Genomic DNA, 15,483 nt, shown 5'->3' with positions numbered 1-15,483 from the left:
AAAAAAAAAAATATATATATATATATATATATACAGTATATATAAATATATATACATACACAAATTAAATATCTTACCCATAGGCGGAGGGTGAACCAACTGCATGGTAAGGCTGAAGTACTCTATAATGTATATAACTACTCACATCATAAACCCATCTGTTTAGACAAGTACCACGGAATAGTTTAATATGACTGAAGTTGATCACAATTCAGGAAAAACATTCTAATTCGGTAACACTTTATTTCGATAGTCCACTTTAGACATTCTATTAACAGTAAGTAACTTTGCAACTACATGTCAACTAGCAGTTAGTAGAGTATTAGTAGACTGTCTGCTTAACACTTAAGACTATCTTCTAACACTTTCTTTGTCAACTTATTCTACTAACCCTAAACCTACCCTAACAGTCTACTCTGAGAGTTAGTAGACATGTAGTTGCAGATTAATGAGAATTAGTTGACATGTAGTTGACATGTAGTTACAAAGTTACTTATAGTTAGTAGAATGTCTAAAGTGGACTATCGAAATAAAGTGTAACCTCTAATTCTAACACAGGTATTCACATTTTCACAGGTATTCAAACAGCGAGTAAATTATGGAGAAAGCGAGCAAAGAACATTTACATGAAAGATCACTGACTTCAGTCTTAGCCAGAGTTTAAGCACTCAAAACCCCTGTTTGAAGCTGCGCGTACACTTTATCATAAATGAATCTTTATGAAGATCTTGCTTGCATCGTACATGCATCTGCACTTTGTTGCTTATAATGGGAGAAGTTGCGAGTTGCAGTCAGAATTTGTTCAAAACTTCAGTGTTTCAGCGATGACTCATCTGAACGCTTCTGATTGGACATTGCATTCCTAAGCTCAACACAATCATGTGTGATTGGTTATAACATGCAATGCTGTAAAAACGCGTAAAAAGAAATATGATGCAACATGAGCAGGTCTAAAGTTAATACAGCAATGAACACTTTTTATTTAATTAAAATTTTCACTATTTTCATGTTTTAAGTATTATAGTTTACTGTAAAACCAAGGGATCCCTTAATGCTTATGGGAGGTCCGGGATCCCTCAGCCCCATTTTTGTAAATGTCAACAGTCTTTTTCCTTTTTTTTTTTTTTGTGTGCTTTTTTTTGCTTTTCACGATACAAATAGTTGCAAAGCAACTTTACAGCAAATTACGTTTCTACAATATTTAGTGGTAGCTTATCAGTGGTGACTGTCAGTTAATGTACATATGGCAGAAATGTACGGAAAAATCAATTAAAGACGTAATCAAACAGACGATGAACACTATTAACAGCAATTATTATATGATGCAATCGAACTCATAGCAAAATTTGGTATTTCTAGATTTTCTGTGCACATAAATTTTACATCGATACTTCAAATATCGCGAAACACTAGTTTAGAAACACTTTTTGTTGAGAAAAAGGGCTTTAATGCAAATAGATGTGTTGTTGCATTAAATATATTATATTCAATTGATTAAACTGTATATAAAGTTGTTTTATAACTATTGGAATAAGACGTGTTACCTCTCAAACATCATTCGTCTTTATTTTTGTTGTTTTGTCTATTGTGTTTTTAATTGTCTTTATTGGATGTTCATGTTATTTTATAACTAATAAGTTCAAATTAAGGTTTTGCTTAGAAGATGAAAAAAGTCAAATTGCATTCTGTACACACACAAAAAAAAAAGATTAAACTTGGTAATATTACCTAATTTAGTAATAGGCCTATTATTTGTGAAAATAGCAGTAAACTGGCGAATTCCAATGGCCTCGTTACTCTCTGCACTTCACCAATATTTGGGATGCGAAAGATACGTCAGGCTATGCATGTGAAAAATAATGCGATCTTCAACAATAAACAGCTTATAAATGAAAGCTGCCTGATGTTAGCGAGTGAAATGTGGATCCAGGAAGAGGTAAAGGACTGTGCAAGCTTTGGGATGCTGATGGAAGTGATCTACTGCATCTTTGCTTTGATAATATTATCATATTTTGATAATATTACAATTAGATAATTGTGTCATTGATTTCATATATTTAATACTTCTCACTACCGAAATGTGTGATTTGTATTTATGTTTTAAAAATAATTATAGGAAGATCAATGTACATAATTTTTGGAAAGTTTCAGAGACGTTTAAACGATTAATCGCGATTAATCGCATCCAAAATAAAAGTTTTGGTTTCCGTAATATATGTGTGTGTACTGTGTATATTTATTATGTATATATAAATACACACACATGCACATATATATATTTAGGAAGAATATGTTATGTTTATATATTAAATATATTTATATACAATATAAATATATGCATGTAAATACATGGAAATATTTTCACAATACATACGTGCATGTGTGTGTATTTATATATAGATAATAAATATACACAGTACACACACATTATGTAAAACAAACACTTATTTCGAATGCGATTAATCGTGATTAATCGTTTGACAGCACTAACTGAAAGGCATCTAAGTAATTGTAATATTTTATTGTAGTTGTCTACTTACAGCTCAGAGTAATCATGTCATCTCCTTAAGAACGATATGATTGCGAGAACAAATTTACCGAGATTTTCGGAAAGGTCCTGTTCACACATGATCTATTAACGGTAACTTACCAGTAATTTATGTGTGAAAGGGGCTAAACTCTTCCTCTGCATATGCTGATCTAAGTAATTGTAATATTTTATTGTAGTTGTCTACTTTGTTACATCATGGCTCACTTTTATGTCCTTTCCAGGGCTTAAAGCGTGCAGCGTTTGGCTGCGGAAAAAAAAAATCGTACATTTAAACAAAACTTGTTGATATCACTTTTGAGTCCATGAGTTCGTCTACCAGTGGTATGAGAGGAGCTCAGCTTTCACTCTCAACCAAACTAACATTACTAGCCAATCAGAATCTGCCAATCAGACAGAGTCGCAGCTGTTGAATGGAGAAGCGCGACACGTTGAAAAAGCTGCGGGGCGCAATGGTCAAAGATGTCCATCTAGCGCATATTTACATAGAAAAACTAATTAAAAAGCAGCGGAGCTTTGTAAACAGCTCAGAGTAATCATGTCATCTCCTTAAGAACGATATGATTGCGAGAACAAATTTACCGAGATTTTCGGAAAGGTCCTGTTCACACATGATCTATTAACGGTAACTTACCAGTAATTTATGTGTGAAAGGGGCTAAACTCTTCCTCTGCATATGCTGTGAATTTGAATTGCTTAACGTTCATCTGGGAAAACAAGTGTGCATTATCTCACTAGATTTTCAACGTAAATCATTTGTAAACCTTTGCCAACACAGGAGAATACATCAACCTATTTCTAAATATGCCATTTATTGTACAGATTACTTGATTACCAAAATAATCATTAGTTACAGCCCTAGATTAGTTAAAATATTTCAAAATCCAACTGCATTGTTTTACTTTTTGTAATTGAAAGACAAATATTTTGTCAATGAAAATTTCTTACAAATAGTATTAAAACATTGTCTCGTTCTAGTGAACCAAGCATCTGTATTTTGTCTCATCTCATGAGCTCAGTGTATTGTCACACCACTAGTGTCGATAAGCAGTGATATAGCTCATAATTTTCCAAGTGTATGATATAGCTTTCATTCTTCATATATTCATGAAAAAAAAATCGGTTTGAATAAGGAAAGCGATAACTTTGCCATAGTATCCTTTCAAATGTTAGTCATTGCATTCTTTGCATGTGCTTTCATGTTCCTGATATTGAATTATTTAGATTTACCGAAAATTTATGTAAACTTTTTTTTTCATTTCAGACCTGATGGAAGAGAGCGAGGAGAGTGAAGAACTGAGTGAAGTGGAGGAGAAACATCATGTCAAACCTGGAGGAAAACCTTTGGGTCGCTCGAAGACTGAAAAGACATTTTTAAAGAAAAGAAGAGCCAAGAAATCTTTCACCTGCACTCAGTGCGGGAAGAGTTACACAACCAAACATAATCTTGAGTTTCACATGAGAGTTCACACCGGAGAGAAGCCGTTCACGTGTGATCAGTGCGGGACGAGTTTCACACAAAAAGGAAACCTTAAAGGACACATGAGAGTTCACACGGGAGAAAAGCCGTTCTCGTGTGATCAGTGCGGGAAGAGCTTCTCAACCAAACGTAATCTTAAACTTCACATGAGAGTTCACACCGGCGAGAAGCCGTTCTCGTGTGATCAGTGCGGGACGAGTTTCACACATAAACATCATCTCGAGCGTCACAGGAGAGTTCACACTGGAGAAAAGCCCTTCACATGTGATCAGTGCGGGAAGAGCTTCTCAGAAAAACAAAGTCTTGAGGATCACATAAGAATTCATACTGGAGAAAAACCATTCACATGCCATCAGTGTGGGAAGAGCTTCAAGCTATCATCATACCTTCATGCTCACATGAGGATTCACACAAGAGATATTATGTACCCATGTGATCACTGCGGCAAAACGTTTCTTTGGGCATCAGACCTGAAGAAACACCTGGCAGTTCATACGAAGGAGAAGCCACATTCATGTTCTGAATGTGGAAAGAGTTTTTCACAGCTGCAAAGTTTACAGAAACATGAGAAAATGCATGCTGATGTGAGAGACTACATGTGCTTTGAGTGTGACAAGACTTTTACTTCAGCGAGCTGCTTAAACCTGCACCAGAGGATCCACACTGGAGAGAAACCTCACAAGTGTTCACACTGTGACAAGAGATTCAGTCTGTCAGGAAATCTGAAAAGACATGAGAGGATCCACAGCGGAGAGAAAGCGTACACATGTGATCAGTGCGGGAAGAGTTTCGCTTTTAAAAGTCACCTGAAGATACACATGAAGATCCATGCAGTGGAGAAACCATGTGAGGAGAGGTTCGTCCAGTTATCTTCTTCATTCATTCATACAAAACAGACAATCACAGTCTGAAATCACTGTAAGCTGTTCATCTTTATGTAAGTCTCTTCTGAGTAAGTTAGATTCCTTTCAGTCACAGTGAGCAACAGGACATTTTGTTGTTTGCTTGATATCTGCTTTAATATTTTAGCATTATTATTATGAGATACTGAGACATAATTAAAAGAAAGTATCTCATTATTGTGAGAATGTATCTGATTATTATGGGATGTTCTGCATGTTATTATGAGAAAGTATCTAATTATTACCATTATTTGAAAGTATTTCATTACGAAATGTATTTTCTGAAAATAACAACATAACTCATTATTATTATGAGATTGTTTCTCAGTATTACTGTTGAACATTAAAAAAAAATTTTTATGCAACAGAAAGAGGAAGTAGGAATTAAAACAACAATTATAAATCAACAATACAACAATTAGGAGATGCTAAGCCATAATTATGAGAAGGTTTCTCATTATTATGACTTATATATTTATACTATTTACTAGGGTTTATAGTATAATTACAAGCAATGAAACTATTATTTAATATAGTTGACTTTTGACAAATATGATGCAGGATAACAACTCCATAAATGCAGTTATACCCTAAAATGGGTATATTTGACTAAATATATAATTAGTCTTAGTACTTAAGTGTATAAACTGAAATATTGATCTCGCATCATATCTATTAAAAATGAAATGTTTGTTTTTGGCAGAAGTTCCAGAAATCAATCAGAGTTCACAGCAGAATGAAATCTGATTCAGAATCTGCGGAATGAAACGTCACGATTCTGAAGAACAAACAGCTCGGTGTTTATTCTTCATTCCTTCATTCATCATGCTGAAGAAGCCTGTGCCGTGTAGGAAACAATGCGACTGTTAGCAGATTACATTAAAAGCCTAAACTATGTAGAGTTTCATGACCAAATTAGTGATGTATTACACAAATCATCTTCATGACGTTAAAATAGATCATAATCGTGCACAGCAGTTGTCGAGCAGATTTGATGGATTAAAATGAACTCGTCAGTGATCTTGACTTTTGGGTTTTCATCACTTTTCATTTCACGTTTGTCTCTCATTTGAAATCTCACATGATTTAATGTTTCTTTTAGACCTGATGGATGTGAACAAGAAAGGAAAACCAGAAGCCAAAGAATCTGTCACCTGCCCTCAGTGTAAAAAAAAAGATTGCAGTGTGAATCAAGGCCAAATGAGAGTTCACACTGGGAATTTCGCTCTGAAATCACATCTGCCTTCTCGTTCTGATAATTAACGGTGAGCAGTGCAGTGAAGTGTTTCATTGAGCATCAGTCCTGAAGAAACACCCGAAGATTCACACACGAGAAGACTCATTCGTAATATTACAGCAGAAAAGACACGGCGGTGTGTGTTTTAAGTGCTGGAAGTCTTTTACTACAGATGATGATCTGAAAGAACACTAGAAAATTCACACTGGAAAAACTTTCAGGGAGCTGAAAAAGAGGCCATGACACTTTTAAGAGAGATGTGAATCTGATAGTATTTTTAAAGGTGGGGTAAGTGATTTCTGGTAGCCAATGTTGACATTTGAAATCACCAAAACACCCACGCCCCTACCCCAAAAGTGTCTCTGGAAAGCTGATCCGATATTTACACGGGTCCTGCTTCTTGCCTTAAGCCTTCTTTTGTTCCGCAGACATTTTCCTCTTTTGTTTTTTTATCCGCCATCTCTATCTTTTGGTCATCGCTCGGCTCGTCTAATGTCCGTCCCGTGCACTGAACGCTCTCTCCTCCACATCACGAGTAGACACGCCCCTTACTGCTGATTGGCTACAAGTTTGTTTTGCGATTCGGCCCGAATCGGTTTCCTAGTGTTTTTGAAAAATCGCTTACCCCACCTTTAACTTGTTCTTCATTGTTTTTCATTAGAACATCTAGTTTCTCTTCCACTTCTACTCTTCCATGCAAATGTAAAATATACTTTCATGTAGCTTTGAAACCAGACACGTTGCTTCTCCTCTTCTCTTTAGATGTTTTGACTTTTTGTATTTGCTTCTGAGTAATAATTGATTAAACTCAATACTCATTTTATCTTATTGTTATTGTCTGTTTTTATTTTCTGCTGATTCTGCTTGCATTCGTCACATCGGTGGTTCAACCATACTGCTATGAAGCTACGAGAATACTTTTTTTGCACAAAGAAAACACTGTGACCTACTGCAGTGCTTCACTGGGTAGTGAATTTGCTTTCGCCAACCTAGGGAGGTGAAATAGTGTAGTGATGGGTACTCGCGTCACCAATGACGTTATGATATTTGGATCACGTGTCGCTTAAGGTGTGGTTATGAGTACATCACATAAGAAAGATTGGTGGGATCTCTAACTTGTAGAACCTCTTTCTGTATCATCAACACAAGGAAGACACAAGTGTAATAAAATAGATTTTATTAACAAAAGATAGACAAGAGTAATCAACAACTACTAAATGAATACCATAAATGAAATAGGAATATTTCATTTATGGTATTCATTTAGTAGTTGTTGCATTCTTGACAAAGCTTCTCTTTTCTATCTTTAGTTAATAAAATCTATTTTATTACACTTGTGTCTTGTCAATCTGGCGCTTCTCCATTTCCAGGCTGTGATTGGCTGTTTCCATCAGAGTGGGGGGACACAGTGTGGCCCACCCTTCTTTCCTCCTGTGGAACTTATTTGCATAGTACAAACACACATTTAGAAAAGTGTCACCAAAGCTTTACCAATGCATTATTCACTTACCAAACCACGACCAGAATACCTTTGGCAACGTTACGAACACATTAAGTCCAAACATGATGGAAGAAGATTGAACTTTCATGCATGCATTCATTAGTCTATATGGAGTGTGTGTAAGATGTTGCACTACGCGTCGCTGCCACTGAGAATACTTATTTCTCTGCATAAGTATAAGATGTGTGTGTTGTACTTTGCATCAGTTTTAGGTTTGAGAACATAGATATGAATGGATTTGGATGGAACTCTGTGATCCCTCTTTGTTTCACCCACTGCTGCTGCATCCAGAGGTCCTAAGGAATTTTTATGGCGGTCACAGGCCAAAACCTTAGGAATCAGGCTGTTGGTGGGTGAAGGGCAGAAACTGCATTTTGACCAATGAGAAGTCCTGTCCTTCCCGGGCTTTGTAACAAAGGTCTTCTTCTTGCCCTATAAGAGGTGTCTGGCTGTTGATCTTTATCTGATGGTGTAGGACAGTTTGCTTATGTTAGTCCACCAACATCCAATCAAAATGTAGCACTATAGTGGTCAGAGAGGGGCCCCGCCCTAAACTGGGCCCTGGAATGTGCTGTCCACTACAACGGCAATGTTAGATGGCTGAGTTCATACAGAAACTAACTGGAAACTTCAGAGATCGTTTTGTGCACTTCAGCCCTGGAGACCAGTTTCTCCTTTACATTCAGAATCCATTTCTGGTAAAAAATAAAATTAATTACATTTCACAGGAGGCAAAAAGTTATAAAAGTGGGACTGCTACAAATGGAGCTTTGTTGATCTTCCATTTAAGTTCTCAATCAGACAACGTATGCGGGGGGGGGGTTCTCCCAAAACTAGGACGTTTTATGCTTCCATCTTTAAGTGCAACTCAGTTCAGCCTAACAATTTTATTTAATTTTCATTTGAGGTTATTTGCATTTTATGGACATTACGAGTAAGAGTAAGAGATAAAGGGTTTCTGGCACTTTTTCATTTTTCCAACACTGGCACTTTATTTTTGCCTGTTTGTGTTTCTGAATAATTGTTTAAGTAGCGATGAAATTATGGGATGTTGTTATATGCTAATTATGTTTGTTTTGTAGAAGAACTCTTTTTGTTTCTGTCTCTCCGTTTTTCTACTGTATTGTGAATTACTCATCATTGGACTAAGGGATAACTTCATCAAAACATTCTGCTCATTGTGGGACAAATCTAGATCAAAGAGTTGCAACGCACGCTACGTTTTAAGGAAACTTATGCTGCGTTCAAGTCCTCCCGGGACGTACGTACTTACGAGTTGACAAGTCGTAATTATACGCGCAGACGCACCGGTCACTCTAACTTTTTGCGCACGGCCCCTTTCACCCGAAACATCCTAGCCGCCCACTCAAGTGACATATTATTCTGTTCAGAAGGTCATTGGCTATCAGAAACGACAGTCATTTGCAAACTCTGATGCAATTGGATCGATCTACTGTCGATCACAGAGAGGCTGTTCCATTCCTAATCCTGGATGCTAGTTGGTTATCGAGGCTTGTGGTCACCTCAAAGATGCAGCTATTGGTTCAAATAAGGTGTCAATCAAAAGAGCAGAGGTCAGCGGCCATTTTAACATCGATTATTCCGTGTTGTTTTTGTGTGTAAACAAGTTATACTGCAGAATGCGCCGAGGATTTGAGCGCTGCGTCGGCTGATCTGAAATGATACTCCTACACTCCGTGGATGTTTATCAACATATAAATGTGTTATGGACTAAATATTTCACTGAATTGGATAGTCTGGACCCTTTACAGTATAACTACCCCATTTTTGTTGGAATGTAGTGAACTAGTGGACTAACAAGAGGCTTCATAGGTGAGTTCCTTCAGTTTTGTTATTGTTTATTTGGTTGTTGTTGGTCTGACAAAGACACTGATTGTACCTGCTGTGTTGATTGTATCTTAAAATGGTCATTAAATGGTCAAAAAAAAAATGGTCAAAATAACATAATTCGAATCACAAGAATCTCAGCTTTTCAAAGATATATGACATGGTTACCTTTTTGTTTTTTTGTGTTTCACGAAGTTAACCCTCAAAGCATGCAGTGTACCGTGGGCGGCACACTAGAACGGTATGAGGTTAATTTAAATCTAGATTTATTCACATTGGCCCTTGAAAACCTCTACGTGAACACACTTGCCCGAGAAAAAGTGCATGGAAAGAGTTTAGGTTTTAACCTTATAACTAAGGATTTCTTAGCTTAAGGGCTTTCATGCAACCGGGATCTGGGCCCGTATTCATGAAAATTCTTAGTGCAAAGAATTGCTCCTAGTGACACAATTCTAAGAAAAATCTTAGAAATGTGGGCGTTTCCTCTTAAAATTAAAGAAAAGATCCTAGTAAAGAAGAAAGTAATTCAGAAAGCATCTTAACCGTTAAAAGAGCTCTGTAAGGGAAACAGGTCAATTTAGCTCAAAGGGAATCATTTATGATTTTATAGGGAATTTGGACCGAATCACTGTTTTGCGGCTGATTACTTAATCGGCCAGCGATTCATTGAACGAGCCGTATAACATAAATTCTGCAATGGATATTAATATCCAAAGTATAGTGAAAACACTATTTATTAGCACAGTAACAAGATCGGCATTTAAGACATTAACTTGTAAGCACAAAACACAAGATACTTCTCTTTTCAATACACAAGACTTTATTGGATAAATCTAAGACATATAAACTACTCTAACACACGCATTCACACAAGTTGCAGAAAGTGAGGAAAGAATGAGTTTAAGAGAATGAAAATGTGAAATCCCAAGTTTACAGCAATATGTGCAATTGCATAGACCTGAACAACCATCAATCACTTCATTAACCCTCGCATTTACAGCAATATGTGCAATTACATAGACCTGAACAACCATCAATCACTTAACCCTCGCATTGAGTTCCTCAATGAGGTTAAAATTTATATGAAATGCACCAGTTCAGCTAGAATCTGGAGGTACTTGCATTGCCTGTGTAGGGGGGGGTTCCCTTAAAGAAAGGGGGTTTCCCGAGATTGCTGATTGGCTGGAAGTTCAGTAGTCGTTGAAGTGACGTCTTGGGAAGCCAATGGTTGGGCGTTGGCTGAAGATGCGGAGTTGTGGGCTGGTTAAAGTTGAGGCGGTCACCTTGGAGACACATTGCGGCAAAACTTAACTCAGAACACGAAACTCTCAACGGAAAAGAAAAGACAGTAGAAGAATAGAAGTAACTAGACGGGTTTTCTCCTCATGGTTTTAGAGGAGCTGCTGGCGTGTAAGCCAGAGCACGCTCAAAGAGCACTAAAAAGCAGAGTCAAAACGCGGTGGCAAAAAGGCTAGAAGCTAAAAGCTAAAAAGCCGCATGGCTAAAAGGGATGACTTGAAGCATAACTAAAAGCATAGTTTGACGGTGTCCTGAGCATTTAAACCGGGTTGTTGGCCACCTCCCAAAGTAATGGCTCTTGGTGCCTCCGCCCCAGTCTTTGAGTAGTTATGCTGATTGGATTAGCACCTATGCATTTGAATGACACTGTTATGCTGATAAGATCAGGGCTGGAGAAATTCCGGTAACGGGCTGATTCCTGTATTGCATTTGCATGCTTTGTTTAGATTGTCGCCACCTCTACTGAATGAATCCCGCCCCCTTAAAATGTATATAAACTCTACTGTGCTGAGCTATAGTCAGACTTTTGATGACTGCAGCGCCACACAGCGCGTTCTCAATAAAGAACTCTGCTGAAGATACCCAAGAGTCTCCTGGTCTCTGCTTCGACAAGGAAAAAGTTTCCTACACCACGTTCACACTGTCAGTTTTTTTAGGGATTGACAACCGCATTTCCTTACAGTCTCGAAATGTACCGTTCAAACGGCAGCTTACATTAGCGTCTCGAATACTGTCTGTATGAACGTGCAACGACAGTCAAGCCCGTATATGCACTCGCATCCTTTTCTGCGTCTCGCGCATGACACTGCATTTGAGTCACGCACGCACTGTGACGCACAGAACAAAACTGACGGAAACTACTCCGGTGGAGAACAGTGACTGGATCTAAAAACCTTCAGATGACACACGGCTCATTTCTCCGTCGCTGTGCCCAAAGTGAAACCACACATGAGCGGCTCTCTCGCACTAGTTGTCCAGTTCATACAGCGCGTGCTTTCTGAGAATGCGGTTGTGAGTCCTGAAAATGTGAGTTCGGTTATAGAATGCCTGTAATTTAAAAGTGAAGGCTTATAATAAACACTAAAGCACTCTCTCTTTTTCCCTTTGAAAAACCAGCCAATCACAGTCTTCAAAAGACTGTGTCAGACGTAGCAACGGGGTCAGCCCCGCCTCCTCACTAAGATTAACGTTTTTGTCTTTTCCTCGCTCAGAGTTGCTCTCAGATTGGTCCTGAATTGCTCTTAAGCTAAGACTCCTACGTAGAAATTTTTAAGATAAATTAAGAGCTCTCTGAGAGGATTTTTAGAATCTTTAAGAATACGGGCCCTGGTCTTCACTTCTGAGCTTCCTACACATCATAACATTATTACATGATTCCTGTCTGAGAAACTCCTTCCACACCGATGACATAAAACAGTTCTCTCAAACGAATCCTCGTGTGTTGATCAAGATTGTGTTGAAAATATGCCATGTACTCTTCTCATGTGACTGTTACGGTTTGATTTTTGAGTAAAATGTTTTCCACACTGTTGGCAGGTGAAGGGACTCTCTCCAGTGTGAACTCTCATGTGGGATTTAAGGCGTCCATGTAGATCGAAACTCTCTCCACACTGAGGGCATGTAAAATTTTCTCTAGTGTGAATTGTCATGTGCACTTTAAGGGTTCCATTTCGGTTGAAACCTTTTCCACACTGATGGCACACGTAACCCTTTTCTCCAGCGTGAATTCTCATGTGTTCATTAAGTAATCCTTTATGAATGAAGCTCATTCCACACACTTGGCAGATACAAGGACTCTCTCTAGTGTGAACTCTCATGTGGACTTTAAGAGTTCCTTTATGAGTAAAACTCGTTCCACACTGAAGACAGGAGTATGGCTTCTCTCCAGTGTGAATTCTCATGTGGTAATTAAGGTTTCCTTTTTGACTGAAACTCTTTCCACACTCAGGGCAGGTAGAAGGCTTCCCTCCAGGGTGAACTCTCATGTGGACTTTAAGAGCTCCTTTTTGAGTAAAACTCTTTCCACACTGAAGACAGGAGTATGGTTTCTCTCCAGTGTGAACTCTCATGTGCACTTTAAGGTTTCCATGTTGATCGAAACTCTTTCCACACTCAGGGCAGATGTAAGGCTTGTCTCCAGTGTGAATTCGCATGTGCACTCTAAGGGTTCCTTTATGTCTGAAACCTTTTCCACACCGTTGGCAGGTGTAAGGCTTCTTTCCAGTGTGAATTCTCATGTGCACTTTAAGGCATCCTTTTTGATTGAAACCCTTTCCACACTTAGGGCAGGTAAAAGGCTTTTTTCTCGTGTGAATTCTCATGTGCACGTTAAGGTTTCCTTTTTGATTGAAACTCTTTCCACACTTAGGGCAGGTAAAAGGCTTTTTTCTTGTGTGAATTCTCATGTGCCTGTTAAGGTTTCCTTTATGATTGAAACTCTTTCCACACTGTTGGCAGGTAAAAGTCTTCCCTCTAGGGTGAACTCTCATGTGGACTTTTAAGGTTTCCATGTTCACTGAAACTCTTTTCACAGTGAAAAGGGGTGAAATAACTTGTAGTTCCTGTTTTATGGGCGATTTTTTTTGTGAGAAAGTCTCTTTAATCTGTGACCAACCGAAAGATTCTTCGGTTTTAAAATCATGATGAGTCTCATATTGTTCTTTCTCTTCTGTTTCATTCGGTACTATGCACTCCTCTTTCAGCGGCATGAGGTCTATGGTGAAAAAAGGCAAATGAAAGTTAGCCCAGTTAAATAGCACAAAGAAACAGACATCAAAACGTTTACCAACATGTAAGCTAGAGAGTATATCCACTAATCTATTAAAGGAAGTGCTTCAGTCATGGGGATTGCGAGAGGAGTGTCAAGTCTGCGTCACTACTGATAAATGACACAAACAAACAATCAGAGCGCTGCAACTAAACGACTGGACGAGGTAACAGCGTTTTGGCCATTGTCTTCTCGTGGGGGGAGGGTTCCCCCTCCTTAGAAATCGCAGCCCGAGGGGGTGTTCCCCCCCCAGTACAGACGAGTTTGGCGTTCCCCTCGGTAAATCACGTTCCGGGGGGTTCCACTCGGAAGAAATTGCGATCGCGTTCCCCTTGGTTGAAATCGTGAAAGGTGCCCCAGGTTGATCAAATTTACCTCAAAACGAAACGAAGTACAATAATTTATTTAAATTAATGTTTACAGTAAATTAATAATTTACTCAAACGGACTAAATATATTGCCAATAACTCGCCTTAGACAATACTTTCCCTAAGTATGTACACTACACACGTTTTAAGAAAAAAATTACAGCAATTCACCAAAATGGGGTTTTTCGTGTTCCAAATATTGTATGTTACTAGTATGTTACTAGCGACCAGACTGACTTGCTACAGTTTAAATTTTGCCAATATATTCCTTACTGTATATACAGTATATAATTATTAAGAAATTACTGTAATTCACAAAGTTTTTTTTTTATGTTCCAAAAGTTGGTAGTACATTCCTAGTGACTAGACTGACTTACTACAGGTAAAATTTTTGTAATACCTCCCTTGCTGTACATAAAGTACATCAATATTTTATAATACAACCTTTGGAACATGAAAAATCTCTTTTGGGGTCTTACAGATTTTTTAGTTTTTGTTTTAAATAATTGTGAATGGTACATACATACATGAAGTCAGTCTTGTAACTAGCAACGTACTACAACCTGTACAACATGGAAAAAACCCTTTTGGTGAATAGTAAAAAAAACTATAACCTGTAATAGGTCAGTCTTGTATCTAGCTACGTACTACAACCGTTGGAACATGAAAAACCCTTTCCAGGGATCTTTATATGTAAATAATTGCATATTACTCACCTGTAGAAAATCACTATAAGCAATACAAGCTTTAGAATTTGACGGTGTTATTTTACATTTTAATTAAAATACATTGGACGTTTTAACCCAGTCGGTGGAATTGTCAGACAGTCCCTTGGGTGCGATAGCGCGTCAATACTTTCTTCGGTTTAAATTTGCAACAATAATACACCTAGGCGGTTTTGAACTCCTTTTTTATGTCGATATAAAGTGGTTGCATATTGTTAAAACTAATCGTGGTACCGATATCTTTGTAGGACTGTCGACTCTATAGATCAGTGGTAAGGGAAAGCAATTATAAAGAAAATGCAGCGCATTGCGTTCTTCTGACCTCATTTGCTTGCCTCTATATAGTTCGCATAATCATCAATAAAGTGTATTCTGAGGTCTTATATCACTGTGTTAGTTCAATGAGGCGCCTTAACGCATCGTTGGGGAATCCTGGAGTGTGACGTGAGGGGATCCCCAGTATTACAGCACAGCGTCACACAAGCCATGATACAAAGTTACGGAAACTAAGCAACCAAAAGCAATATATGTCTTCCTCAGATGTAATGTTAGTTCTGTACTTCAGCGTTGGGTAAAACAGCATTATAATCTCCTTTGGGGTAGAGAACGCTGCTTACATGTAGGCTACAGGAAACAGCGAAGATGTTGAATTAAACATACACACAATCAGCTTTTCCACATGTTTTATACTGGCCCCGATAATCCAAACTTCTACTTAAGTCATTCATTCAGTTTTTGTGAATGAATGACTTAATCCACCTGTTGCTTTGGTCTTCATCAACAGCCGCTTGCGCCACCTGCTGGTGAG

At 38.0% G+C, this 15,483-nt stretch overlaps 2 protein-coding genes across 2 annotated transcripts in view; one reads left to right on the top strand and one right to left on the bottom strand.

Moving 5' to 3' along the window:
- LOC107731995 (gastrula zinc finger protein XlCGF52.1-like) overlaps positions 1-6,193 on the top strand; it is a 7,556-nt gene extending 1,363 nt beyond the window's left edge. The window contains exons 2-3 of the mRNA XM_016543218.1: positions 3,813-4,874; positions 6,033-6,193. Of these exons, the coding sequence (XP_016398704.1) occupies positions 3,813-4,874; positions 6,033-6,193 (1,223 nt within the window). The remainder of the gene's footprint in view (positions 1-3,812; positions 4,875-6,032) is intronic.
- Positions 6,194-11,781: 5,588 nt separating this feature from the next.
- LOC107731994 (gastrula zinc finger protein XlCGF49.1-like) overlaps positions 11,782-15,483 on the bottom strand; it is a 9,598-nt gene continuing 5,896 nt past the window's right edge. Inside the window, exons 2-3 of the mRNA XM_016543216.1 lie at positions 12,871-13,528; positions 11,782-11,833 (exon numbers count right to left, since the gene is read on the bottom strand). Coding sequence (XP_016398702.1) covers positions 11,782-11,833; positions 12,871-13,528 — 710 coding nt within the window. The remainder of the gene's footprint in view (positions 11,834-12,870; positions 13,529-15,483) is intronic.

The sequence above is a fragment of the Sinocyclocheilus rhinocerous genome, unplaced genomic scaffold (assembly GCF_001515625.1).
Source record: "Sinocyclocheilus rhinocerous isolate Xijiao unplaced genomic scaffold, SAMN03320098_v1.1 scaffold489, whole genome shotgun sequence".
NCBI lineage: Eukaryota > Metazoa > Chordata > Actinopteri > Cypriniformes > Cyprinidae > Sinocyclocheilus > Sinocyclocheilus rhinocerous.
This window is presented reverse-complemented; position numbering and strand designations above follow the sequence as displayed.